Consider the following 26,997-nt stretch of genomic DNA (forward strand, 5'->3'; position numbering starts at 1 on the left):
CTGTTTTTAGTCTTTTTTCGTCTTGGGGGGGGGGGGGTGTTGGTGCGTGTGTCTGTAAGAATTAGGGGGAAATCCTCCCCCCCCCCTTAACGTTATCCCCCCCAGGGGAATGATTGTGGAATAAGTGGGGCGGGGGGGGGGGAGAGCAATTAAAGGGCTTTTTTAATTGGGGGGGGGGGCGGGGGGTGGGAGGGGGGAATGTTCTTAAGCTTGACAACGGAAACCACCAGCATCTGAGGTGGCTTCCTTTTGAGGGGGGGTCCCCTTCTTATATTTCAAGGGGGGGTCCTCACTTTTAAAAGGGGGGTGGAGGAGGGAGGGGGAGGGGCATCCTCCTTAATTATTATTTTGGGGGTGGGGGGGTGCTGTGATGCAAGGGGGGGGGGGGTTGCCTCCCCTCCCCCACCCCCTTTACCCCCCCCCCCCACACCCCCTATTTCCCCTCCACCCCCCAGCACTGAAATTCCTTCTTTTAAGCTTTAAACAAAGAAGTTAATTATTGGATGGATACAATGGTGGTTAATTATTATTTTTTGTGGGGGGTGTAAAACTAGGGGGGGGGAGGGGGTCTTGTGGTGGTTGGGGGGGGGGGGGTGTTGGGGGGGGGGGGGGGGGGGGCGCTATCATTAAAACGATCTCTATATATCTACAACACCAAACTCCTTGAGAGCCAGGAAGAGAAACACACACACACACACACACACACACTCACAAAAAACCCACCAAGAAAAACAAAACCAAACCAGAAAGATAAGAAAAGGACAAAACAAAACAAAACAGCCCCCCCCAAAAAAAAAAAACAAAGAGGAAAAAAGAGAAAAAAAACCCCAAACAAAAAACCCCCAAAACCCCCAAGGTGTATTTTTGTATTTTAATAAATATTCTTCCACGTTTTTTAAAGGTGTGTGGCTGGGGGGGGGGGGGGGGGGGGGGGGAGACAAACACAAACACAAACACACACAAAATTGGGGGGGGTGTGGGGTGTGTGACCACCACCCCCCCTTCCCCCCCACCACCCCCTCACCTTTTATCCTGCTCAGAGAACTTTTTGCCTTCCCCACCCCCCCCCAGAAAAAAGCTTTATCTATTTATTTAGTTATCTATTTATTTATCTATTTATCTATTTATCTATCTATTTATCTATCTATTTATTTATCTATTTATTTATCTTCTATTTATCTATTTATGTATCTTCTATTTATCTATTTATCTATTTATTTATCTATCTAATTATCTATTTACCTATCTATTTATCTATTTATTTATCTATCTAATTACTATTTATCTATTTATTAATCTATTTATTTATCTTCTATTTATCTATTTATCTATTTATTTATCTAATTATCTATCTATCTATTTATCTATCTATTTATTTATCTATTTATCTATCTATCTATTCATTTATCTATTTATCTTCTATTTATCTATCTATTTATCTATCTATTTATTTATCTATCTCTTTATTTATTTAACTGGGGGGTTTATTTCTAGCTATAAATGTTGAATTTGAAAGGGGGGGGGTGTCACACACACCACAACAAATAACCAAGGTGGGGTTCGTAAATTGATGCCCTCCCCCTCTATTTATCCTACTCTGAGACCTTTTTTGCCTTCCCCCCTCCCCAAATTATCTATCTATCTATCTATCTATCTATCTATCTATCTATCTATCTATCTATTTAAGGGGGGGTTGGGGGTTATTTCTGGCTAAAATAATGTTGGATTTGGGGAGGGGCCCACACACGTCACAAAAAATAACGAGGGGGGGGAGGTGGGGTAGATAAATAGGTGCCCTCCCCCCCCCCAATCCATTTATCCCACTCTTGAGAACTTTTTGCCTATCCCCACTCCCCCCCCCCCCCAAAAAAAAAAGAGATATTTTTGTATCTATTTATTTAACTGGGGGTTGGGGGGTTTATTTCAAGCTAAAAAATGTTGAATTTGAGGAGGGGGACACACACATCACAAAAAATAATTAGGTGTGTGGGGGGGGTGAGGTAGATAAATAGGTGCCCTCCCCCTTTCTATTTATCCTGGTCTGGTCCATTCCATTCCATTCCATTCCATTCCATTCCATTCCATTCCATTCCATTCCATTCCATTCCATTCCATTCCATTCCATTCCATTCCATTCTTCTATTCCATTCCATTCCATTCTATTCTATTCCATTCCATTCTATTCTTCCATTCCATTCCATTCCATTCCATTCCATTCTCTGAGAACTTTTTGCCTTCCCTCCCCCCCCCCCCAAAAAAAAAGGATATTTATCTATGTATTTATTTATTTAACTGGGGGTTGGGGTTTATTTCTAGCTAAAAATGTTGAATTTGAGGAGGGGGACACACACACATCCCAAAAAATAATTAGGGGTCGTGGGGTGAGGTAGATAAATAGGTTCCCCCCCCCCCCCCCATTTATTCTTACTCTCAGAACTTTTTGCCTTTCCTCCCAACCCCCCCAAAAGAGATTTAATTATTTATTTAACTGGGATTTCTAGCTAAAAATGTTGGATTTGGGGGGGGCGGTGGGGGGGAAGAGGGGCGCACATGGCCTGCATCAGGAACAGTGTGGCCAGCAGGAGCAGGGAAGTCATTCTGCCCCTGTACACTGCATTGGTTAGGCCACACCTCGAGTCCTGTGTCCCAGTTCTGGGCCCCTCAGTTTAGGAAGGAGGTTGACTTGCTGGAACGAGTCCAGAGAAGGGCAATGAAGTTGGTGAGGGGTTTGGAACACAAGCCCTATGAGGAGAGGCTGAGGGAGCTGGGGTTGCTTAGCCTGGAGAAGAGGAGGCTCAGGGGAGACCTTATTGCTGTCTACAACTACCTGAAGGGAGGTCGTAGACAGGTGGGGCTTGGTCTCTTCTCCCAGGTAACCAGAACAAGAGGACACTGACTCAGGCTGCACTAGGGGAGGCTTAAGCTGGATGTTAGGAAGAAGTTCTTCATAGAAAGAGAGACTGCCCCATTGGAATGGGCTGCCTGGGGAGGTGGTGGAGTCACCATCACTGGAGGTGTTCAGGAGGAGACTTGATGGGGTGCTTGGTTGCATGGTTTAGTTGGTTGGGTGGTGTTGGACGATAGGTTGGACACGATGATCTCAAAGGTCTCTTCCCAACCTGGTCTATTCTATTCTATTCTATTCTATTCTATTCTATTCTATTCTATTCTATTCTATTCTATTCTATTCTATTCTATTCTATTCTATTCTATTCTATTCCATTCCATTTCATTCTACTCTATTCCATTCCATTCCATTCCATTCCATTCCATTCCATTCCATTCCATTCCATTCCATTCCATTCCATTCCATTCCATTCCATCACAAAAAATAATGAGGGGGGAGGTGGGGTAGATAAATAGTTGCCCTCCCCCCCCAATCCATTTATCCCACTCTGAGAAGTTTTTGCCTTCTCTCCCCTCTCCTCCCCCCCCAGTAAAAAAAAAAGCTTTATCTATCTATTTATTTATTTAACTGGGGGTTGGGGGGTTTATTTCTAGCTAAAAGTGTTGAATTTGGGGAGGGGGGGGTGGGGAACACACCCCTCACAAAAATTAATTGGGGGGGGTAGATAAATAGATAAATAGTTGCCCCTCCCCCTAATCCATTTATGCCACTCTGAGAAGTTGAGTTTTTATTTTTTCCTTTAAAAATTATTTTAATATTTGGTTTCTACTGTTTATTGTTTGCTTTGGTTTTATTTCTAACTGAAAATGGTTTTATTGCTAACTAAAAATAACTGGGGGGGGGGGGGGCAGGTAAATAGGTGCCCCCCCACCTCCCCCCACCTATTTATCCTACTCTGAGAACTTTTTTGCCTTCAAAAAGATTTTTTTTTTTACTGTTTGTTATTTGGTTCTAACTAAAAATGGTGAATTTAGGGGGGGAATGGATTTGGGGGGACACACCACAAAAAGTAATTGGAGGGGGGACACAAACACAGAGGTAAATAGGTGCCCCCCAAGCTGTTTACCCTACCTTGAGCACTTTTTGCCTTCAGAAGGTTTTAATTTTGCTGCTTTCCCCCCCCCCCCCCCCGCTTTTCTGGTGGTAAAATGAACTAAAAATGGTGAATTCTGGGGGGGGGGGAGGGGAAGGAAATAGATGAGGGGGGCACACACACCACTAGGTTTGTGCTGCCCTCGGTTTGAGCCCCCATTGTCACCCACTGTGGGACATCTCCCACCAAAACTGGGGGGTAGGCCATTGGTGGCATTGTGGTGGGGGAGAAGTCTGGGGACATTGGGACCTCCCAGGTGGGTGGGGAACACAGGGTCCTCGGGGTGCTGATGGCAGGGGCACAAGGTCCTCTGGGTGCTGGCAGCGGGGGATGTGGGGTGGCCTGGGTGCTGGAGGCACTGGGGGGGCACCAGGAGGTCCAGGTGCACAGGGACACAAGGTCCCCTGGGTGCTGATGGTGGGGGACACCAGGACTCCCAGCTGCCAGCAGCAGAGACACAAAGATCTCTGGGTGCTGGCAGCGGGGACGTGGGGTGGCCTGGGTGCTGGAGGCACTGGGGGGGGCACCAGGAGGTCCAGGTGCACAGGGACACAAGGTCCCCTGGGCACCAGTGACAGGGACACGGGGCATCCATGGTGGTGGGGACATGGTGACCCCCCAGGTGATGGCAGCAGGGACACAAAGTCCTCTGGGTGCTGGCAGCAGGGACACTGGTACCCAGGGACACTGGGTACCAGTGACAGGGACACAAGTGTGGTCCAGGGTGGTGGGGACATGATGACCCCCAGGTGCTGGCAGCAGGGACGTGGGGTGACCTGGGTGCCAGTGACATGGAACAAGGCCCTTTGGGTGCCAGCAGCAGAGATGCAAGGTGCCCTGGGTACCAGTGACAGGGACAAGGGGTACTCTGGATGCCAGTGACAAGGACACAAGAGTGTCCAGGGTGGTGGGGAGATGGTGACCCCCGGGTGCTGGTGGCAGGGACACAAGGTGTCCAGGGTATTGGTGGTGGAGACACGGTGAGCCTTAGGTCCTTGTTGTGGGGACATGGGGAGACCCCCAGGTGCCAGCTGCAGGGTCACTTGTCTCCTGGCCACGTGGACACACAGGGACCCTCGTGTGCTGGCAGCAAGGGTGCCCTGGGTGTCGGTGGCAGGGACACAGTGAACTTTGGGGCCCAGTAGCAGGGACACAAGGCGCCCTGAGTGCTGGCAGAGGTGACACGGAGTGCCCCAGTGACAGCGGTGTCCCCCAGGTTGCCTTGCAGCAGCCCTGGGACCACCCCTGTGCCATTACCATGTACCTGTGGCCAGGGACTGGCACCAGGGCAGTGGATCGAGGTCCCTGGGGGGGAGCTGCCACCGGCTCCGAGCCCTCACCCAATGTCCTTGGGGATTTCTGGGGGGTTGGCCAAGCTTTGGAGGGTTTGGTTAGGCCTTTGGGGTGCACTAGCTCTTGTTTCTCAGGGTGGGGGAGAGGTCTTTGGGTGGCTTAGGCCTTTTGTGGCTTTTTGGGGGTTGTTTTTTTAAAGCTTTGGAGATGTTTTGGGGATTTTTATATATATATTTTTATATACAATAGATATTTTTATATATATATATATAAAATATTTTATTTAAGGCTTTTTCTGTTTCTTTCCTTTTCTTTTTCTTTTCCTTTTCTTTTCTCTTTTCTTTTTTTCTCTATTTATTTTTAATGTATTTTTGTTTATTTATTTATGTATTTTATTTATTTTAATGTATATTTTATGCTATTTCATTCTATGCTATTTCATTCTATGCTATTTCATTATTTCCCCTCACACATTGAAGGGTTTCTGGGGTGATGTTTCTTAGGCTTTTGGGGAAGTTTTGGGGGCGTTTTTTGAGGCCTTTTTGGTGTTTTTTATTGGTGGTGGTTTGTTTTTTTTTGGGGGGGGGAGGGTGTTGTGTGTGTCTTTTTTGACTTCTTTTTTTCCCCCCCTTTTCTTTTTGGGTAGTTTCCTTCCAGGCTTTTTAGGCTTTTTTGGGTTTGGTTTGGTTTGGTTTTTTGGGATGGGATGGAGTGGAATGGAATGGAATGGAGTGGAATGGAGTGGAATGGAATGGAATGGAATGGAATGGAATGGAATGGAATGGAATGGAATGGAATGGAGTGGAATGGAGTGGAGTGGAGTGGAGTGGAGTGGAGTGGAGTGGAGTGGAGTGGAGTAGAATAGAATGGAATGGAATGGAATGGAGTGGAATGGAATGGAATGGAATGGAATGGAGTGGAATGGAGTGGAATGGAGTGGAATGGAATAGGAATAGAAAGAATAGGAATAGGAATAAGAATAGGAATAAGCAAATAAGAATAAGAATAAGAATTAACCAGGTTGGAAGAGACCTTTGAGATCATCGAGTCCAACCTATCACCCAACACCATCTAATCAACTAAACCATGGCACCAAGCACCCCATCAAGTCTCTTCCTAAACACCTCCAGTGATGGTGACTCCACCACCTCCCCAGGCAGCACATTCCAATAGGCAATCACTCTCTCTATGAAGAACTTCCTCCTAACCTCCAGCCTAAACCGCCCCTGACACAGCTTCAGACTGTGTCCTCTTGTTCTGGTGCTGGCTGCCTGCGAGAAGAGACCAACCCCCCACCTGGCTACAACCTCCGTTCAGGTAGCTGTAGAGAGCAATGAGGTCTCCCCTGAGCCTCCTCCTCTCCAGGCTAAGCAACCCCAGCTCCCTCAGCCTCTCCTCACAGGGCTGTGCTCCACACCCCTCCCCAGCTTCGTTGCCCTCCTCTGGACACCTCCCAGCAGCTCAACATCCCTCCTAAACTGAGGAGCCCAGAACTGGTCAGGCTTGCTCTGATGGATTTCAGACGGGCTGCTAGGCTTTTGGGAACCTTTTCCATGCCATTCTGGGATGGCTTAGGCTTTTTTTGGGTGGCTGTTTTAGGCTTCTTATTGTTGCTTTTATTACTATTATTATTTTCTCCTGGTTTTTAGGATTCTTTGGGTTGCTTTTAGGCTTCTTTGGGAGTCTGTTAGGTTTTTGGGAGGGTGTTTAGGCTTTGGGGTTTTTTTTTTAGGCTTTTTTTATTTTGGCCTATTTTAAAGTTGGGGATTTCCTCCCCCCCCCCCCCCCCCAAGTAAAACACCTTAATATTTTTACCCAAACCCCCTCTGGCTTCCTTCTTTATGTGCCACCCCCAAAAAGGCTCCATGATGTCACCTCCATCCGTTTCCCATGGCACAAAGCTCCACAGTACCACCCCCAGCCCCTTCCCATGGCTCCAAGGTTCCACCTTCACCTCCTTCCCATAGCACAAAACTCCACAGTGCCACCCCCAACCCTTTCCCATGGCTCCAAGGTTCCACCTTCACCTCCTTCCCATGGCACAAAACTCCACAGTGCCACCCCCAGCCCTTTCCCATGGCTCAAAGGTGCCCGCCCCTAGCCCCTTCCCATGGCTCCACGGTGCCACCTTCATCTCCTTCCCATGGCATAAAATTCCACAGTGCCATCCCCAGCCCCTTCCCATGGCTCCAAGATGCCATCCCCAGACCCTTCCCATGGCTCCAAGGTGCAATCCCCAGGCCCTTCCCATGGCTCCATGGTGCCACCTTCACCTCCTTCCCATGGCATAAAATTCCACAGTGCCACCCCCAGACCCTTCCCATGGCTCCAAGGTGCAATCCCCAGGCTCTTCCCATGGCTCCATGGTGCCACCTTCATCTCCTTCCCATGGCACAAAGCTCCACAGTGCCACCCCCAGATCCTTCCCATGGCTCCATGGTGCCACCTTCATCTCCTTCCCATGGCACAAAGCTCCACGGTGCCACCCCCAGACCCTTCCCATGGCTCCACAGTGCCACCTTCATTTCTTTCCCCCAGCACAAAGCTCCACGGTGCCATCCCCCAGCCCCTTCCTATGGCTCCATGGTGCCACCTTCATCTCCTTCCCATGGCACAAAAAATGTCGTAGGGTTGGAAGGGTAAGGCCAAAACCCCACAGTGCCACCCCCAGCCATAGTGCCACCCAGCACAAGGTCCATGGTGCCACCTCCATCCCCTTCCCCTGACACAAAGCTGCAGAGTGCCACCCTCACCCCTCTACGGCGGCACCAGGAGAGGTTTCCCATGCCCTGCTGTCACCACACAGCCATGCCCACACCATGCCCGCCGTGCCAGGCAGGGCTGGCACAGCAGCGTGTGTTCCCAGCCACTTGTACACCTCCTCCCTCGACATGGGGCTCCCGTTAATTATCCTAATTAGCTGCAGCTAATTTGGGCTCTGGTGCCGCAGTCGGCTTGTTGTTGCGGCTCAGTGGGTTCACCGCGACACTGTGCCCTGGCACCAGCTGAGTTTGGGTGCTCTCAGAGGCTGGCATGGCCACAAGGCTCCACAGTGCCACCCCCCACCCCCTTCCCCTGGCACAAAGCTCCAGGGTGCCACTCCCAGCCCCTTCCCATGGCTCCAAGGTACCATCCCCAGCCCCTTCCCCTGGCACAAAGCTCCATGGTGCCACCCCCAGCCCCTTCCCCTGGCACAAAGCTCCATGGTGTCACCCCCAGCCCCTCCCTATGGCTCCAAGGCACCATCCCCAGCCCCTTCCCCTGGCACAAAGCTCCATGGTGCCACTCCCAGCCCCTTCCCATGGCTCTGAGGTGCCATGCCCAGCCCCTTCCCATGGTTCCAGGGTGCCACCTTCACCTCCTTCCCATGACACACACACCACAGTGCCATCCCCAGCCCCTTTCCACACCACCAGTGTACCACCCCCAGCCCCTTCCCATGGTTCCAGGGTGCCACTTGCATCTCCTTCCCATTGTATAGGGCTCCATCCTGCCAACTCCAGCCCCCTTTCCATGGCTCCACGGTGCCACCTCCACCCACCCCCTTCCAATGGCACAAAGCTCCACTGTGCCAGTCACCATGCCAGGGGTTCCAAAACCTCACCACATCCATTGGGATAACTGGGGCTATCTGGGAAGTGAAGGTGGCACCCTTGGGAATGGTGGAAGCTCCAGGAGATGGGATGGAAACCAGGGACCTGCTCAGAAGATGGTGGGGAGCTCATCGCTGCAAGATGAGGGATGCTCCAGGGATGCTTCCAGACACGATCACAGGGTGCTTCCAGGATGGTCCCAGGGATACTCAGGGGGATAACTGGGGGGATGCTTCCAGGATGATCCCAGGGATGATTCCAGGATGGTCCCAGGGATACTCAGGGGGATAATTGGGGGGATGCTTCCAGGATGATCCCAGGGATGATCCCAGGATGGTCCCAGGGATACTCAGGGGGATAATTGGGGGGGGATGCTTTCAAGATGATCCCAGGGATGATTCCAGGATGGTCCCAGGGATACTCAGGGGGATAACTGGGGGGATGCTTCCAGGATGATCCCAGGGATGATTCCAGGATGGTCCCAGGGATTCTCAGGGGAATAATTAGGGGGGATGCTTCCAGGATGATCCCAGGGATGATTCCAGGATGGTCCCAGAGATACTCAGGGGGATAACTGGGGGGATGCTTCCAGGATGATCCCAGGGATGATTCCAGGATGGTCCCAGGGATACTCAGGGGGATAATTGGGGGGGGATGCTTTCAAGATGATCCCAGGGATGATTCCAGGATGGTCCCAGGGATACTCAGGGGGATAACTGGGGGGATGCTTTCAAGATGATCCCAGGGATGATTCCAGGATGGTCCCAGGGATACTCAGGGGGATAACTGGGGGGGATGCTTCCAAGATGATCCCAGGGATGATTCCAGGATGGTCCCAGGGATTCTCAGGGGAATAATTAGGGGGGATGCTTCCAGGATGATCCCAGGGATGATTCCAGGATGGTCCCAGAGATACTCAGGGGGATAACTGGGGGGATGCTTCCAGGGTGATCCCAGGGATGATCCCAGGATGGCCTGAGGGATGCTCTTAGGATGCTTCCAGCCGTGCTCAAGGGGGTTGTTGGGGGATGCTTCCAGGATGGTCTCAGGGATGCTCAAGGGGTGCTTGGGGGAATGATTCCAGGATGGCCCCAGGCATGCTCAGGAGGATGATCTCAAGATGATCCTAGGATGCTTCCAGGGATGCTCACAGGATGCTTGGGGGGGGGATGTTTAGGGGGATGATGCCAGACAGGCAGAGAAGCAGGCAGGGAAGCAGGGAAGCAGACAGGGATGCAGGAGAGCAGGCAGGGAAGCAGTGAATTAGGGAAGCAGGCAGGGATGCAGGTAAGGAAGCAGGACAGTAGGGAATGAGGCAAGGCTGCAGGCAGGGAAGCAGGGAAGCTGGTCCAGTGCCATCCCCCACCATCCATCCCAGCATGGCCTGGTGCCAGCAGTGACCAAGTGCCAGCACCAGTGCCCGGGGGTGGGTGACACACTGGCAGGCACTTGGGGACAGCGTGGGAATGTGGCACAGCCCAGAACCAGGGAGCTTGGGAGTGTGCCAGGAGGAAGATGAGGAGGAAGAAAAGGAGGAAGAAAACCTTAAATTAGCTGCTTTTTTGCTCCATTCCTGAGGGATTGGGAATGCTGAGCCAAGGGATTTTATTCTCCTGACCTGGAGCCAGTTGGATCAGGGCATGGAAAAAAAAACCTTCCCAGGGGTTGAGGAGCTGGGATGAGGAGGAAGATGAGGAGGAAGGACACCCTATAAAGATTATTTTTTTGCTCCATTCCTGAGGGATTGGGAATGCTGAGCCAAGGGATTTCATTCTCCTGACCTGGAACTAGTTGGATCAGGGCAATAAACCTTTCCAGGGGCAGAGGAGCTGGGATGAGGAGGAAGATGGGGAGGAAGAACACCCTATAAAGCTGATTTTTTTGCTCCATTCCTGAGGGATTGAGAATGCTGAGCCAAAGGATTTTATTCTCCTGACCTGGAACTATTTGGATCAGGGGATGAAAAAAGCCTTCCCAGGGGCTGAGGAGCTGGGATGAGGAGGAAGATGAGGAGGAAGAAAACCTTAAATTAGCTGCTTTTTTGCTCCATTCCTGAGGGATTGGGAATGCTGAGCCAAGGGATTTTATTCTCCTGACCTGGAGCTAGTTGGATCAGGGCATGGAAATAACAAACCTTCCCAGGGGCTGAGGAGCTGGGATGAGGATGAGGAGGAAGATGAGGAGGAAGAACACCCTATAAAGCTGATTTGTTTTTTGCTCCATTCCTGAGGGATTGGGAATGCTGAGCCAAAGGATTTCATTCTCCTGACCTGGAATTAGTTGGATCAGGGCAATAAACCTTTCCAGGGGCAGAGGAGCTGGGATGAGGAGGAAGATGAGGAGGAAGAACACCCTATAAAGCTGATTTTTTTGCTCCATTCCTGAGGGATTGGGAATGCTGAGCCAAGGGATTTTATTCTCCTGACCTGGAGCTAGTTGGATCAGGGCATGGAAATAACAAACCTTCCCAGGGGCTGAGGAGCTGGGATGAGGATGAGGAGGAAGATGAGGAGGAAGAACACCCTATAAAGCTGATTTTTTTGCTCCATTCCTGAGGGATTGAGAATGCTGAGCCAAAGGATTTTATTCTCCTGACCTGGAACTATTTGGATCAGGGGATGAATAAAGCCTTCCCAGGGTTTGAGGAGCTGGGATGAGGAGGAAGATGAGGAGGAAGAAAACCTTAAATTAGCTGCTTTTTTGCTTCATTCCTGAGGGATTGGGAATGCTGAGCCAAGGGATTTTATTCTCCTGACCTGGAATTAGTTGGATCAGGGCAATAAACCTTTCCAGGGGCAGAGGAGCTGGGATGAGGATGAGGAGGAATAAAACGAGGAAGGAAAGCCTAAAAAGCTCCTTTCTTGCTTCATTCCTGAAGGATTTGGAATATTGAGCCAGGGAATTTTTTTGTTTCCCTGACCTGGAAAGCTTGAAATTAGGGGGGGGGGGGAACCCCAAAACCTTCCCAGGGGTTGAGGAGCTGGGATGATGAGGAGGAGAAGGAGGATGCCCTGGCACCCTGAGCACTACCAAAGCCCAGTTCTGGAACTGGGAACCCAGCAGCCTAACTGGTTCCTGCTGCAATTCCCAACTGGAAAAATGCTGCATTGCACAACGAGAGTCATGGGCTGGGAAGGAAAGGGAGGGAAGATGGCAGGAGCTGGCACAGGCTGGCAGAGGGGTGCTGGAGGGGGTGGCAGGGACTGGCAGGGGCTGGAAGGGACTGGGAAGGGCTGGAAGGGACTGGCAGAGAGGAGCTGGAGGCATTGGAAGAAACCAGAGGGGGTGGCAAGGGCTGGCAGAAGGGGCTGGAGGGGTTGGCAGAGGCTGGTAGAGGGTGGCAGAGGCTGGCAAAGGGGAACTAGAGGGGGTGGCAGGCACCGGCACCGGCTGGCAGGGTGGAGCCAGAGGGGGCAGCAGGAACCGGCAGGGGCTGGCAAATGGGAACTGGAGGGGTTGGCAGAGACTGGTAGGGACTGGGGGGTGGTGGGCACCGGCAGAGGCTGGCAAATGAGAGCTAGAGGAGGTGGCAGGGGCTGGCAGAGAAGAGAGCTGGAGGAGGTGAGAGGGACTGGCTGGTGCTGGCAGTGGGGAGCTGGAGGGTTTGGCAGGCACTGGCTGAGGGTTGGGGCTGGCAAAGCGAAGCTGGAGGGGTTGGCAGAGGCTGGAGGGGGGTGACAGGGACTGGAGGGGTTGGCAGAGGCTGGAGGGGGTGACAGGGACTGGAGGGGGTGACAGGGACTGGAGGGGGGTGACAGGGACTGGCAGAGGGAAGCTGGAGAGAGTGGCAGCGGCTGTGGCAGGGTGGCAGGGACTCACAGAGGGTTGGAAAAGCAGAGCTGGAGGGGGTGGGAGGGACTGGCAGAGGCTGGCAAAGGGGAACTGAAGGGGGTGGCAGGGACTGGCTGGGGCTGGCAGAAGCTGGAGGGGACGGCAGAGGCTGGCAGAGAGGAGCTGGAGGAGCTGGCCGAGGCTAGAGGGGGTGTCAGGAGCGGCAGAGGGCGGCAAGGACTGGCAGGGACTGGGGAGGGCTGGCAGGATCTGGCAGCAGGGGGGTGGCACTGGGTGGTGACGCAGCCAGCAACGGGCTGGGGGATGGGGATGTCCCCAGCAGCTGGTTGCCAGGGAAACCGACGGGAATCACCCTCCCTGGCACCCCCCCAAGCAGATGCCACCCCCTAGGTGGGAGATGCCACCCCACAGCACCCCAGAATGGAACTGTCACCCCCCCTAGGAAGGAGCTGTCAACCCCCCAGGACAGAGATGCCACCCCTCAAGAGGGAGATGCCACCTCAAAGCACCCCAGGGAGGGACCTGCCAGCCCCTAGGAAGGAAATGCCACACCATGGCACCCCAGGATGCAGCTGTCACCCCCCCTCCAGGAGCTGCCACCCTCTGAAGAGGCCAAGAAATGTGCCCAAGGGACAGCTGGGCACAGAGTGACCCCCAAACCATTCCATGGTTCTCATCCTGACCCCACCAGCCCATGTCACTTAGCAGGAGAAGATCCCCCCCCCTTCAGAAGCCACCACGATGGGTCTCAAGCATGCCAATGGTGAGGGAGGTCACGATGCCACCTCTGCCACCCCTCCCCATGCTTGTGCCAAGGCCAAGAGCCAGCAGCTGCTGCTTTGCCCCAGTTCCCATCAAAATTCCACCCAACAGCCAGGGGCAGATGATGGCAGCGCTGGGATGGAGGGAGGGAACCAGGAGGTGACCAGAATCCATCCAACCCCAGCGTGGTGGTGGTGGGAAGGGACCTGTGGAGCTCAGCCAGTCCAACCCCCCTGCTCCAGCAGGGGCACCCACAGCAGCCTGCCCAGGGTCACAATGGCCAGGGGGCTTGGAAGCTCTCCAGAGGAGACTCCACAACCTCTCCAGGGCTCCACCATCCCCCAAGTTAAGATGTTTCTCCTGGGGGAGCCTCCTGGGATTCCACTGGCAGCCAGGAACAAGCAAGAGACTCCCAGGTGGAGAATGTGATAAATCCAGGTCCAGCACCACCAGGAGAACTCAGAGAGGACAACAGGGCCAAACCCAGGCTCAGCACCATGGTGGAACCACAACACACCACCAGGAGAACCTCAGAGAGGACAATAGAGCCAAATCCAGGCTCAGCACCATGGTGGAACCACAACACACCACCAGGAGAACCTCAGAGGGGACAATAGAGCCAAATCCAGGCTCAGCACCATGGTGGAACCACAACACACCACCAGGAGAACCTCAGAGGGGACAACAGGGCCAAATCCAGGCTCAGCACCATGGTGGAACCACAACACACCACCAGGAGAACTCAGAGAGGACAATAGAGCCAAATCCAGGCTCAGCACCATGGTGGAACCACAACACACCACCAGGAGAACTCAGAGAGGACAACAGAGCCAAATCCAGGCTCAGCACCATGGAGAACCTCAGAGAGGACAACAGGGCCAAATCCAGGCTCAGCACCATGGTGGAACCACAACACACCACCAGGAGAACCTCAGAGGGGACAACAGGGCCAGATCCAGCCCTAGCACCATGGTGACACCAACAGCAGAGCTTCAAAAGACAAGACCAACCCCAAGCCCAGCCTGAGCAGAAGCTTTGCCTTTCCCTGGAGGCCCCGAAGCCCTTGACGAAGCCATGGTGGAGTCACCATCTCCCACTAGGCCTGATGGCAGTGCCACCCAAGCTCTTGCAGAGCATCTGGCCCTACCTCTCTCTGCAGCACCAGCTCCTTGGTGAAGTGTGTGGCCTCTTCACTGAAGGGCTCCCCCTCCTGCACCAGCCCAGGCAGGTTCCTGGCGCCTCGCGGACACTCGATGCCTGTAGGAGGAAGAAGATGAAAGGGAAGGTGAAGCTGAAGAGCTCAGAGAAGGTTAGTGGCCACCTCTAGATGTCCCTTGGAACGAGGAGGAAAGGAACCACTGGAGAAGGTGGGATGGGAGCAGTTCACCCCAGCACTGGCACATCCTTGGCACTAGGGTTGGGAGAGGTTGGGCTGTGTGGTGAGCAGGACGTGGGAACAAGCCACCAGGGATGGAACCAAACTCATCCCAGTCCTTGTCCTGTCCCCATCCCCATCCCAGCTCCTGCTGTATCCCCACCCAATGGGATTTCATAGGATCACAGGATCAGTCAGGGTTGGAAAGGACCACAAGGATCATCTAGTTCCAACCCCCACCAAGATTTGGGAGCACCCAAGAAGGTTTGAGACACCCAACAAGAGCTAGGGCCATCCAAAGAGATTTAAGGGCACCCATGAAGATTTAAGGGCACCCATGAAGATCTGGAGGCACCAAGTGAAATTTAGGGGCACACACCAGGATTTGGAGGCACCCAAGAAGATTTAGGGTCATCCAACAAGACTTTGAGGAACCCATCAAGATTTGCAGACAGAACCTACACAGCAGAGCCCCAGAGAAGGGCCACAGAGAAGAACCATGAAGCAGAACCATGGAGCAGAGCCCCATGGAGCAGAACTATAGAGCAGAACCCCATGGAGCAGGACTATAGAGCAGAACCCCATGGAGCAGGACTATAGAGCAGAACCCCATGGAGCAGAACTCCAAGGAGAACTATAGAGCAGAACCCCAAGGAGCAGAACCCCATGGAGCAGAACCCCATGGAGCAGAAGTATAAAGCAGAACCCCATGGAGCAGAGCCCCAAGGAGCAGGACTTTAGAGCAGAACCCCAAGGAGCAGAAGCCCATGGAGCAGGACTATAGAGCAGAACCCCAAGGAGCAGAAGCCCATGGAGCAGAAGCCCATGGAGCAGGACTATAGAGCAGAACCCCAAGGAGCAGAACCCCATGGAGCAGGACTATGGAGCAGAACCCCAAGGAGCAGAGTCCCAAGGAGCAGAACCCCAAGGAGCAGAACCCCAAGGAGCAGGACTATGGAGCAGAACCCCAAGGAGCAGAGTCCCAAGGAGCAGAACCCCAAGGAGCAGGACTATAGAGCAGAACCCCAAGGAGCAGAACCCCATGGAGCAGAAGTATAAAGCAGAACCCCATGGAGCAGAGCCCCAAGGAGCAGAAGCCCATGGAGCAGGACTATAGAGCAGAACCCCAAGGAGCAGAACCCCAAGGAGCAGAACCCCAAGGAGCAGAAGTATAAAGCAGAACCCCATGGAGCAGAGCCCCAAGGAGCAGAAGCCCATGGAGCAGGACTATGGAGCAGAACCCCAAGGAGCAGAACCCCATGGAGCAGAAGTATAAAGCAGAACCCCATGGAGCAGAGCCCCAAGGAGCAGAAGCCCATGGAGCAGGACTATAGAGCAGAACCCCAAGGAGCAGAACCCCAAGGAGCAGAACCCCAAGGAGCAGGACTACAGAGCAGAACCCCAAGGAGCAGAAGCCCATGGAGCAGGACTATGGAGCAGAACCCCAAGGAGCAGAGTCCCAAGGAGCAGAACCCCAAGGAGCAGGACTATAGAGCAGAACCCCAAGGAGCAGAACCCCAAGGAGCAGAAGTATAAAGCAGAACCCCAAGGAGCAGAACCCCAAGGAGCAGAAGCCCATGGAGCAGGACTATGGAGCAGAACCCCAAGGAGCAGAGTCCCAAGGAGCAGAACCCCAAGGAGCAGGACTATAGAGCAGAGCCCCAAGGAGCAGAACCCCATGGAGCAGGACTATGGAGCAGAACCCCAAGGAGCAGAACCCCAAGGAGCAGAAGCCCATGGAGCAGAACTATGGAGCAGAACTCCATGGAGCAGAACCCCAAGGAGCAGAACCCCAAGGAGCAGAAGCCCATGGAGCAGAAGCCCATGGAGCAGAACTCCATGGAGCAGAACCCCAAGGAGCAGAACCCCAAGGAGCAGGACTATAGAGCAGAACCCCATGGAGCAGAACTATGGAGCAGAACCCCAAGGAGCAGAGTCCCAAGGAGCAGGGACCTCACCACTCCTCTCCCCCCAGTTTCACCCTCTTGCTGCAGCACCAGCTGAGCACAGTGACCTCACCACCAGCACCTCTGGGATGTCCCAGATCTCCATCTCTCCAACCTTCTGCCCTTTAATTAGTGGCTCCTGAATAATTAATCAAGCTCATTAGATCCAAAGCTCCTTCAACACCCACCACTGATGACTCAGGGTACAGTTTAATTGTCCTGTGCCGTGGTGGCTCCCGTGGGCAGCGGGAGGGCCACGGTGACGGCCACCACCACGCCACCAGCGACCTCCCAGAGGGCCATGGGGGTGGTCAAGGGTGGAGGTGGGACTCCATAATCTATGTCATGCCCCATGGTGACCCCAAAGGGCTTCCCCATGCTGGGCAACCACGGTGGTGGGCATGGTCATCCCATGTTGCACTCTTCTTCACTGCCCCACCAGGAGATCATCTGGCTTCTTGGCCACAAGGGCACATTGCTGGCTCATGGTCACCTTGTTGTCCCCCAGCACTCCCAGATCCTTCTCTGTGCAGCTCCTTCCCAGCAGGTCAGCCCTCCCCTGTACTGCTGCAGGGGGTTGTTCCTCCATGGGTGCAGGACCCTGCACTTGCCCTGGTTGAACCTCCTGAGGTTCTTTCTCCACCCAAGTCTCCAACCAGGCCAGATCTCTGCACAACCCTCCTGAAGCTCAGGACTAGCCAAACCCTCCATCTGCTGGAGATGTGGCCATCAGGATGCTAAGGACACCATCAGGGTTGAGAAGCAAATCCCAGCAATCCCCACCCCTGCAGCAGGAGAAGACAGAAGAAACAATGTCTGCCACCATGGAAACATCTCCAGAAGCATCATCAGCCCAACTCACACAATGAGAGGAGGGGATGGACCCATCAGGATGGTCCTGAGGGATCCAGGGTGGTCCCAGAGACACGGGATGGTCCTGAAGCAAACTGGTCATCAGCATCATCAGAACCCTCTGGCCATCATCAGAACCCTCTGGCCATCATCAGAACCTTCTGGTCATCATCAGAACCTTCTGGTCATCCACCAAACCCTCTGGCCATCATCAGAACCTTCTGGTCATCAACCAAACCCTCTGGCCATCATCAGAACCCTCTGGTCATCCACCAAACCCTCTGGCCATCATCAGAACCTTCTGGTCATCATCAGAACCTTCTGGTCATCATCAGAACCTTCTGGTCATCAACCAAACCCTCTGGCCATCATCAGAACCTTCTGGTCATCCACCAAACCCTCTGGCCATCATCAGAACCCTCTGGCCATCATCAGAACCTTCTGGTCATCATCAGAACCTTCTGGTCATCCACCAAACCCTCTGGCCATCATCAGAACCTTCTGGTCATCAACCAAACCCTCTGGCCATCATCAGAACCTTCTGGTCATCAACCAAACCCTCTGGCCATCATCAGAACCCTCTGGTCATCCACCAAACCCTCTGGCCATCATCAGAACCTTCTGGTCATCATCAGAACCTTCTGGTCATCATCAGAACCTTCTGGTCATCAACCAAACCCTCTGGCCATCATCAGAACCCTCTGGTCACCCATCAAACCCTCTGGCCATCATCAGAACCCTCTGGTCATCAACCAAACCCTCTGGCCATCATCAGAACCCTCTGGTCATCAACCAAACCCTCTGGCCATCATCAGAACCCTCTGGTCACCCATCAAACCCTCTGGCCATCATCAGAACCCTCTGGTCATCAACCAAACCCTCTGGCCATCATCAGAACCTTCTGGTCATCAACCAAACCCTCTGGCCATCATCAGAACCCTCTGGTCATCAACCAAACCCTCTGGCCATCATCAGAACCTTCTGGTCATCAACCAAACCCTCTGGCCATCATCAGAACCCTCTGGTCATCAACCAAACCCTCTGGCCATCATCAGAACCCTCTGGTCATCAACCAAACCCTCTGGCCATCATCAGAACCTTCTGGTCATCAACCAAACCCTCTGGCCATCATCAGAACCCTCTGGTCATCAACCAAACCCTCTGGCCATCATCAGAACCCTCTGGCCACCCATCAAACCCTCTGGCCATCATCAGAACCCTCTGGCCACCCATCAAACCCTCTGGCCATCATCAGAACCCTCTGGCCACCCATCAAACCCTCTGGCCATCATCAGAACCTTCTGGCCACCCATCAAACCCTCTGGCCATCATCAGAACCTTCTAGTCATCCACCAAACCCTCTGGTCATCATCAGAACCTTCTGGCCATCAACTAAACCTTCTGGCCATCAACCAAACCCTCCAACCATCTCCTCACCTGTTCCTCACCTCAAAGCAAACCCTTGGCAAGGGCTTGCCGCTGCCATCACCACCATTTACTCCACCCCCAGCTCCATGGGGATGAGGGAAGAACCTTCTCAACTAAGTAGGAGCTCAAGGGAGGTAGTGATGGGGGGTCTCACCTGCCAGGAGGAAGGTGATGAGGCAGGTTTCCTTTGGCATGAAGAGCTTCAACCTCGACCCACTGAAGACATATTCCACCACGGCCTCGGAGCGGCCGGCGCGCTGCAGGAAGGGCAGGAACTGTTTGGCCTTCTGGGTGTCCTGGGGGAGGAGAAACAGGAGGTCAGGATGGAGCTGGAGACACCAACCAGCTTCCTAGACCTAAAGGAGGCCTCTCGCCACCCCACTGCTCCCAGTGCAGCAGCTGGGTGTGGGCAGGGATCTGGTTTGTCCCAGCTGGGGATGGACCTCATGGAATCCAACAATCCCAGTGGGGTGGTGGTGGGAAGGGGCTCCTGGAGCTCATCTAGTCCAAAGCAGGGTCACTCACAGCAGCTTGCCACAATGGCCAAGTGGGGTTGGAAGCTCTCCAGACAAGGAGACTCCACAACCTCTCTGGGCAGCCTGCTCCAGAGCTCCACCACCCTCACAGCCAACAAATTGCTCCTGATGGAGTCTCCTGGGTTCCAGTTGGTGCCTGTTGCCCCTGGTCCCATCCCTGGCCACCACTGACAAGAGTCTGGACACATCTTCATGGCCTCCATGCTTTAGCTCTTGTTGAGCATTGAGCACATCCCCTCTCAGGCTGCTCTTCTCCAGGCTCAACAGCCCCAGGGCTCTCACAGAGATGCTCCAAGGCCCCTCAACATCTCCAGACCCTCCACTGGACTCTCTCCAGTAGCTCCCAGTCTCTCTGGAACTGGGGAGCCCAGAACCAGACCCCGTTGTCCAGCTGTGGCCTCAGCAGGGCAGAGCAGAGGGGGAGGAGAACCTCCCTTGTACCTGCTGGCCACACTCTTCTTGATGCCCCCCAGGACACCATTGGCCTTATTGATGCTCATGATCATGGTCACCTTGTTGTCCCCCACCACTCCCAGGTCCTTCTCCATGGAGCTGCTTCCCAGCAGGCCACCCCTCCCCTGTACTGCTGCAGGGGGCTGCTCCACCACAGGTGCAGGACCCTACACTTGCCCTGCCTGAACCTCACGAGGTTCTCCTCCACCCAACTCTCCAGCTTGGCCAGGTCTCACTGGATGACAGCAAAACCTGCTGGGCTGTCAGCAGTCCTCCCAGTTTGGCACCTTCAGCCCCATGCTGGTCACCAACCTCCCCAGCAGCCAAAGCAGAGCAGGAGGAAGGTCCTTACCCCGGAGATGTCAGCCACCCGATGAATGGGGACCTCCTTCTTGCTGTGGAGCCCCTTCCCATTCTTGATGGCCCTGCAGAAGAGACATCAGGGCTGGGAAGGGGTGGCACTGTCCTCTGTGGCCACCCAGTGAGGGACTGGTGAGTCAGATCTACTCTGAAGCACCATTTGTGCTCTGATTTGTTGGAGGAAGAGGTCAACAGAAGGGTGAAAATTTGGACCTTCTGGTGCTTGATCACAGAGAGGGCTGGGAATGGAGAAGGTGCTAACTGCAGTGGGAACTCATGGAATGGGCTTGGTTGAAAAGACCTTGAAGATCATCAAGTCCAACCCTTAACCCAGCACTGCCAGGTCACCACTAAACCATGGCCCTCAGCACTATCTGAGGGCCAGGGATGGGGGGAGGACATGGGACAAGGACAGACAGAGGGACAGGGACACCATGGGAATGGGATGGGGACAAATGGATGGATGGAGACACCATGGAGGTGGGATGGGGACACATGGAGGTGGAATGGGGACAGATGGATGGATGGACAAGGACACAGTGGAGATGAGATGGGGACAGAGATGGATGGATGGAGACACCATAGAGATGGGATGGGGACAGATGGATGGATGGATGGACAAGGACACCATGGAGATGGGATAGGGACAGATGGATGGATGGACAAGGACACCATGGAGATGGGATGGGGACACATGGATGGACAAGGACACAGTGGAGATGAGATGGGGACAGAGGTGGATGGATGGATGGATGGATGGATGGAGACACCAAGGAGGTGGGATGGGGACACATGGAGGGACAAGGACACAGTGGAGATGAGATGGGGACAGAGGTGGATGGATGGATGGATGGATGGATGGATGGATGGATGGATGGATGGATGGATGGATGGAGACACCATGGAGGTGGGATGGGGACACATGGATGGACAAGGACACAGTGGAGATGAGATGGGGACAGAGATGGATGGATGGATGGATGGATGGATGGATGGATGGATGGATGGAGACACCATGGAGGTGGGATGGGGACACATGGAGGGACAAGGACACAGTGGAGATGAGATGGGGACAGAGATGGGTGGATGGAGACACCATGGAGGTGGGATGGGGACACATGGAGGTGGGATGGGAACAGTGGAGATGAGATGGGGACAGATGGATGGACAAGGACACAGTGGAGATGGGATGAGGACAGAGATGGATGGATGGAGACACCATGAAGGTGGGATGGAGACACCATGGAGATAAAATGGGGACACATGGATGGACAAGGACACAGTGGAGATGAGATGGGGACAGAGATGGATGGATGGATGGATGGAGACACCGTGGAGGTGGGACGGGGACACATGGAGGTGGGATGGGGACACAGTGGAGATGAGATGGGGACAGGGATGGATGGATGGATGGATGGATGGATGGATACACCATGGAGGTGGGATGGGGACACATGGAGGGACAAGGACACAGTGGATATGAGACGGGGACAGATGGATGGACAAGGACTGCTGCACAGTGATGGGACAGAAAGATGGACAGGAACACGATGGGGATGGGATGAGATGGGTTGGGATGGAGATGGGAGACAGGTGTGGGCAGCCCAGGCTGACACCCACCGCGCCTCCGCGGCCAGGAGCTCGTCGTAGTGTGAAGATCTTTGGTCATCGTCTTGCCGGTAGCGGATGACGGTGGCCAGGCCCTTGCTCACCAAGGCCTCAGCGATGTTGCTGCAGGAGAGGAGATTGAGAAAGGGGCTCAAAACCAGTTTAGGGGAACACCTGCACCAGCACCCACCACAGCTGCACCATGACACCAGAGGTGGGGGGGTGAAAGGAGATCCCCGCCATGTTTCATGCGGTTGGACAAGGAAAGGCGTTTGGAGGAACATCTCCACACCTCAACACCACCCAGCAAGGGGCCACTGGGACACCCCCAAACCTTGACATCATTCGTTGGGGTCAGACCATGGTGTTGAGGAGCTACTGAGACACTCTCAAACCTCAACACCACCCAGCAAGGGGCCACTGGGACACCCCCAAACCTTGACATCATTTGTTGGGGTCAGACCAAGGTGTTGAGGAGCTACTGAGACACTCTCAAACCTCAACACCACCCAGCAAGGGGCTACTGGGACACCCCCAAACCTTGACATCATTTGTTTGGGGTCAGACCATGGTGTTGAGGAGCTACTGAGACACCTCTAAGCATCACCATCCTCCATGAAGGCTCTACTGGAGCACCCCCAAACCATGACCTCTTTTGTTGGGGTTAGACCATGGTGTTGAGGAGCTACTGAGACACCCCTAAACATCACCATCCTCCATGAAGGCTCTACTGGAGCACCCCTAAACCTTCCCACCACCCATTGAGGTTCTGCAGGATCTCTGCAGCTGCCACCATCTCTTCTCCTCCCCTTTCCCATCCTCCCAGCTGCTTCCCAAAATAGCTTTGGGAGCTGCTTCCCAGTTCCTGGCATTTCCAGCTGCCTCCCTGCTGGTTTGGGGTTTTTTTCCCTCCTCCCTTCCAAAATCCTCCAGATTTTGTGTGGTTTTTTTTTCCCCCCCTTCTGGAGCTATTTTTAGCTCCTTTCACCCATTCCCTCTTCCCCCCCCTCCCCCCCCCCCCATCTGCAGGGATGATCCTAACTGGATGATCTGTAGGGAATTAGCAGCCCATTCCCTGCCTTCTCTAATTAAAGGGGAAGGGAATTAAATGAGCTCAGCAGAGTGGAATCTCGTTGGGGTTTAATGGAGCAGAAGGAGATGGCAACCAATTTCCTGCTGCTGTCATCTCATCTCCAACCGGTGGCCACCACCCTCCCTGATCCCATCAAAGCATCAGAAATCAACTGGACCAGAACATTCCAGCTTTTCCTGAGGGGGAGGGGAAGGACCAGACTGGTTTGAAGGTGATATGGAGGGGTGTGGTGTGGTGGGCATCATCTTGCACTGGATCTCATCATGGTGGGGTTGGAAGGAACCTCTGAAGATCAAGGCCAAAGCAGGGGCACCCACAGCAGCTTGCCCAGGGTCACAATGGCCAGGTGGGGTTGGAAGCTCTCCAGACAAGGAGACTCCACAACCTCTCTGGGCAGCCTGCTCCAGGGCTCCACCACCCTCACAGCCAACAATCTGCTCCTGATGCAACCTCCTGGGTTCCAGTCTGTGCCCACTGCCCCTTGTCCTGTCACTGGGCACCACTGACCAGAGTCTGGACACATCCTCTTGGCTACCACAGCTCCTTTAGCTCTTGCTGAGCATTGCTCAGATCCCCTCTGGGGCTGCTCTTCTCCAGCCTCAACAGCCTCAGGGCTTGCAGCCTTTCCTCCTCACAAGGATGCTCCAGGCCCCTCAGCAGCTTCCCAGCCCCCACTGGACTCTCTCCAGTAGCTCCCAGTCCCTCTGGAACTGGGAAGCCCAGAACTGGAACCAGTTCTCCAGCTGTGGCCTCAGCATGGCAGAGTAGAGGGGGAGGAGAGCCTCCCTTGACCTGCTGGCCACACTCTTCTTCATTGCCCCACCAGGAGACCCTTGGCCTTCCTGGCCACAAGGGCACATTGCTGGCTCATGGGCAACTTGTTGCCCACCAGCACTCCCAGGTCCTTCTCCACAGAGCTGCTTCCCAGCAGGTCACTCCTCACCTGTACTGCCGCAGGGGGTTGCTCCTCCCCAGGGGCAGGACCCTGAGAAGAGTCTGGCTCCATCCTGAAGAAGCTCTCCACAGCTCTTCCTATCCCCCACCCCCCACCTTGACCCCCTGAGGTTTTCCTACCCTCAGCACCTCCTGCACCCACAAGAACCCTGAGCTGATGCTTTGGAGGTGCTGAGCAGGGTGTCATGTTGCAGCTGGGGGTTGATCCCATCTCTGGTGCTGGCTCCCATCACCTCAGCTCTGCTGCCTCCAGAAGGTCCCCTTGGTGTGACCAGGAGCAATCTGGTCCACAGCAGTCAGCCATCTCCTTCCCATGGGATCCACTCCAGCTCCAGAGCCAGGGAGGCTGCAGCTCCCAGTTGCACCAGTTAGAGGCTGGTGAGTGGCTTAGCTCCAACTGGTCAAGCTCAGGGCCACCTTACCAAGCTCCAAGGAGCTTCTGCCAACCACCACTGCCCAGGATTTGGGTTGGCAGAAGCCACCTCCATGCCCAGAGGAGCAGGAAGCAGCTTGGGAAGCAGCAGTGCAACTTGGACCTTTGCCAGCTGGAAAGGCTCATTCCAAGCTTCTGGAGATGATCCCAGTTTACTCCTGGCCCCCTGAGCCACCACCAGGGTGGGGACCTCGATGGTGACCAAGGAATGGCAGCTGCTCCCTCCAGCTCCATCCCAGCTGAAAGGGGGGGCAGGCAGGAGGGGGAAATTCCCAGTGATGGAAATCTGGGATTGGGATCAACCAGGGAAGGCAAAGGAGGAATCTTGGAGGGGGTTAGGTGCCAGGAGATCCCTGGGGATGGGGTGGGATCGGTGGGGTGAGCACCGGTGTCACCCGCACAACAGATCCAGAGGGATCCCAGCCTGCAGCACATCCCATCCTGCACCCTGCACAGGGATCCCATCCTGCACCCTGCAGCACATCCCATCCTGCCCCCTGCATAGGGATCCCATCCTGCCCCCTGCATAGGGACCCTGTACTGCACCCTGCAGTGAACCCTGTCCTGCACTCTGGGACCCTGCTGCAGGGTGCAGGATGAGATCCCACTGCAGTGATCCCATCCTGCATCCTACAGTGGATCCTGTCCAGCATCCTGCAATGGATCCCATCCTGCAGCCTGCTGGATCCCACATCCTGACCCACCAGCCCTGCAATCACCAAATCCCCAAATCCTGGGAAAATCTGAAATCCTTTCCCATTTTTTGGACCATTTAAGGCTGGAGGGGGTAAGGGGGGGGGGGGGGGGGGGGGTGAGGGGTGGGGGGGGGTGCTCCCAGTACTCAGCTGGAAGCAAACTGGGAGCCCTGGGATGGCTCCTGGGAAGATGAGAAGCTTGGGGAGGACATCTCCTGCTGGTGGGATGAAGATTGGGGTTGGGGAGGGGGTTGTAGGTCCAAGTGTCCCCACCCTGGATGCCTTCAAACCATCAGCTGCTGCAGCAAGGGAAGCTGCAGCCTTTCCTTCCCCTCCCCCCCCCCACCCCCCACCCCAACCCCCCAGTTAATCCCAGCTTAAAACTGGAACTGGGAACTGGGAGGATGAAAAGCTTTGGGCTGCAGAGAAAAAAAAACCTAGCAAAAATCCCATTAAAGCCATGAAAAAACAACATTTTTTGGTGAAGGAAAAGAAGGGAGGAGATAAAAATTGGCTCCTTGCAGCCTCATCCCACCCCTCTGAGGAGCAGCTCCCAGTCGGCCCAGCTCAAAACCCCTGAGAAAACCCAGCAAAACATCTCCAGGCCTCGCTGGTGGGGGCCAGGAGGACACCATGGGGCAGAGGTGGCACCAGCAGGACTCAGCATTTCCTGGAAGCATGGGATGAGAGCCTCCTGCAACCCGAGTCCAGCCCTGAACCCAGCACTGCCAGGGCACCGCCAAACCACGGCCCTCAGCACCACAGCTCCAGGGCTCTGAAACCCCCCCAGGGACAGGGACTCCACCACTGCCCTGGGCAGCCTTTGACAACCCTTTCCATGAAGAAATTGCTCTTCATGCCCAACCTGAACCTCCCCTGGGGCAACCTGAGGCCATTTCCTCTTGTCCCATCACTTGCTGCCCACCTGGCTCCAGCCTCCTTTCAGGGAGGTGTAGAGAGCCAGAAGGTCTCCCCTCAGCCTCCTTTTCTCCAGGCTCAACACCCCCAGGTCCCTCAGCTGCTCCTCACAAGTCCTCCAGACCCTTCCCCAGCTTTGTTGCCCTTCTCTGGACCTGCTCCAGCCCCTCAGTGTCCTTCTTGGAGTGAGGCACCCAAAACTGACCCCAGTGCCCAGTCCAGAGGGACAATCCCTGCCCTGCTCCTGCTCGCCACACCATTGCTGATCCAGGCCAGGCTGCTGGTGGCCTTCTTGGCCACCTGGGCACAGCCTGGTTCATCACCAAATCCCCCCCCCAGGGCCCCCTCTACCCTTTCCAGCCACTCTGTCCCCAGCCTGGAGCCTTCACATGGTTGGTGTGACCCCAGCTGAATCACTTGGCCTTGACAAACCTCATCCCATTGACCTTGCCCCACGGATGCAGCCTGGTCAGATCCCTCTGTAGATCCTCCAAGCCTCCAGCAGATCAACATCCCACCCAACTTAGTGTCACCTTCCAGCTGACTGAGGTTGCCACCCCATTAGGGAATCCAAGTGGGAAACCCCAGGGAACTGGGCTTCAGAGTCAACTTGGGTCTTCACCTGAAGAAGACACGGAGCTGCACACCACCAGCAACCATCTGAGCAAGGATCTGGGCTGGCTTTGTGCTGCAGCTCTTCGAGTTCACGCTGCTTGAAGCTGGAAACTGTGAGAAACCCCCTGGAGACCCCCTCCAGCCCCCCAGGAGATGAGATGCTGAGGGGGTAGACAACCAGCCTCACGTCCCCACCACCACCCATGGACATTATCCTCTTGCTGATGCCACCTCAGGGGTGCAGATGATGGTCAACCTGGACAGGGGGATGGACAGGGGGGGGCCTACAG

The 26,997-nt window shown here is 54.4% G+C and overlaps 1 protein-coding gene across 2 annotated transcripts in view; it reads right to left on the reverse strand.

The window, feature by feature from the left end:
- The window catches only part of SND1 (staphylococcal nuclease and tudor domain containing 1), an 81,411-nt gene that overhangs the window by 7,768 nt on the left and 46,646 nt on the right, over positions 1-26,997 (reverse strand). For both annotated transcript variants that reach the window (XM_068169646.1, XM_068169636.1), the window contains exons 13-16: positions 22,012-22,122; positions 20,384-20,456; positions 19,197-19,338; positions 14,589-14,698 (exon numbers count right to left, since the gene is read on the reverse strand). In XM_068169646.1, coding sequence (XP_068025747.1) covers positions 14,589-14,698; positions 19,197-19,338; positions 20,384-20,456; positions 22,012-22,122 — 436 coding nt within the window. The remainder of the gene's footprint in view (positions 1-14,588; positions 14,699-19,196; positions 19,339-20,383; positions 20,457-22,011; positions 22,123-26,997) is intronic.

Source organism: Melanerpes formicivorus, unplaced genomic scaffold (assembly GCF_026170545.1).
Source record: "Melanerpes formicivorus ecotype bairdi unplaced genomic scaffold, bMelFor1.0.p_v2 SCAF_3, whole genome shotgun sequence".
In the NCBI taxonomy this organism is placed as follows: Eukaryota; Metazoa; Chordata; class Aves; order Piciformes; family Picidae; genus Melanerpes; species Melanerpes formicivorus.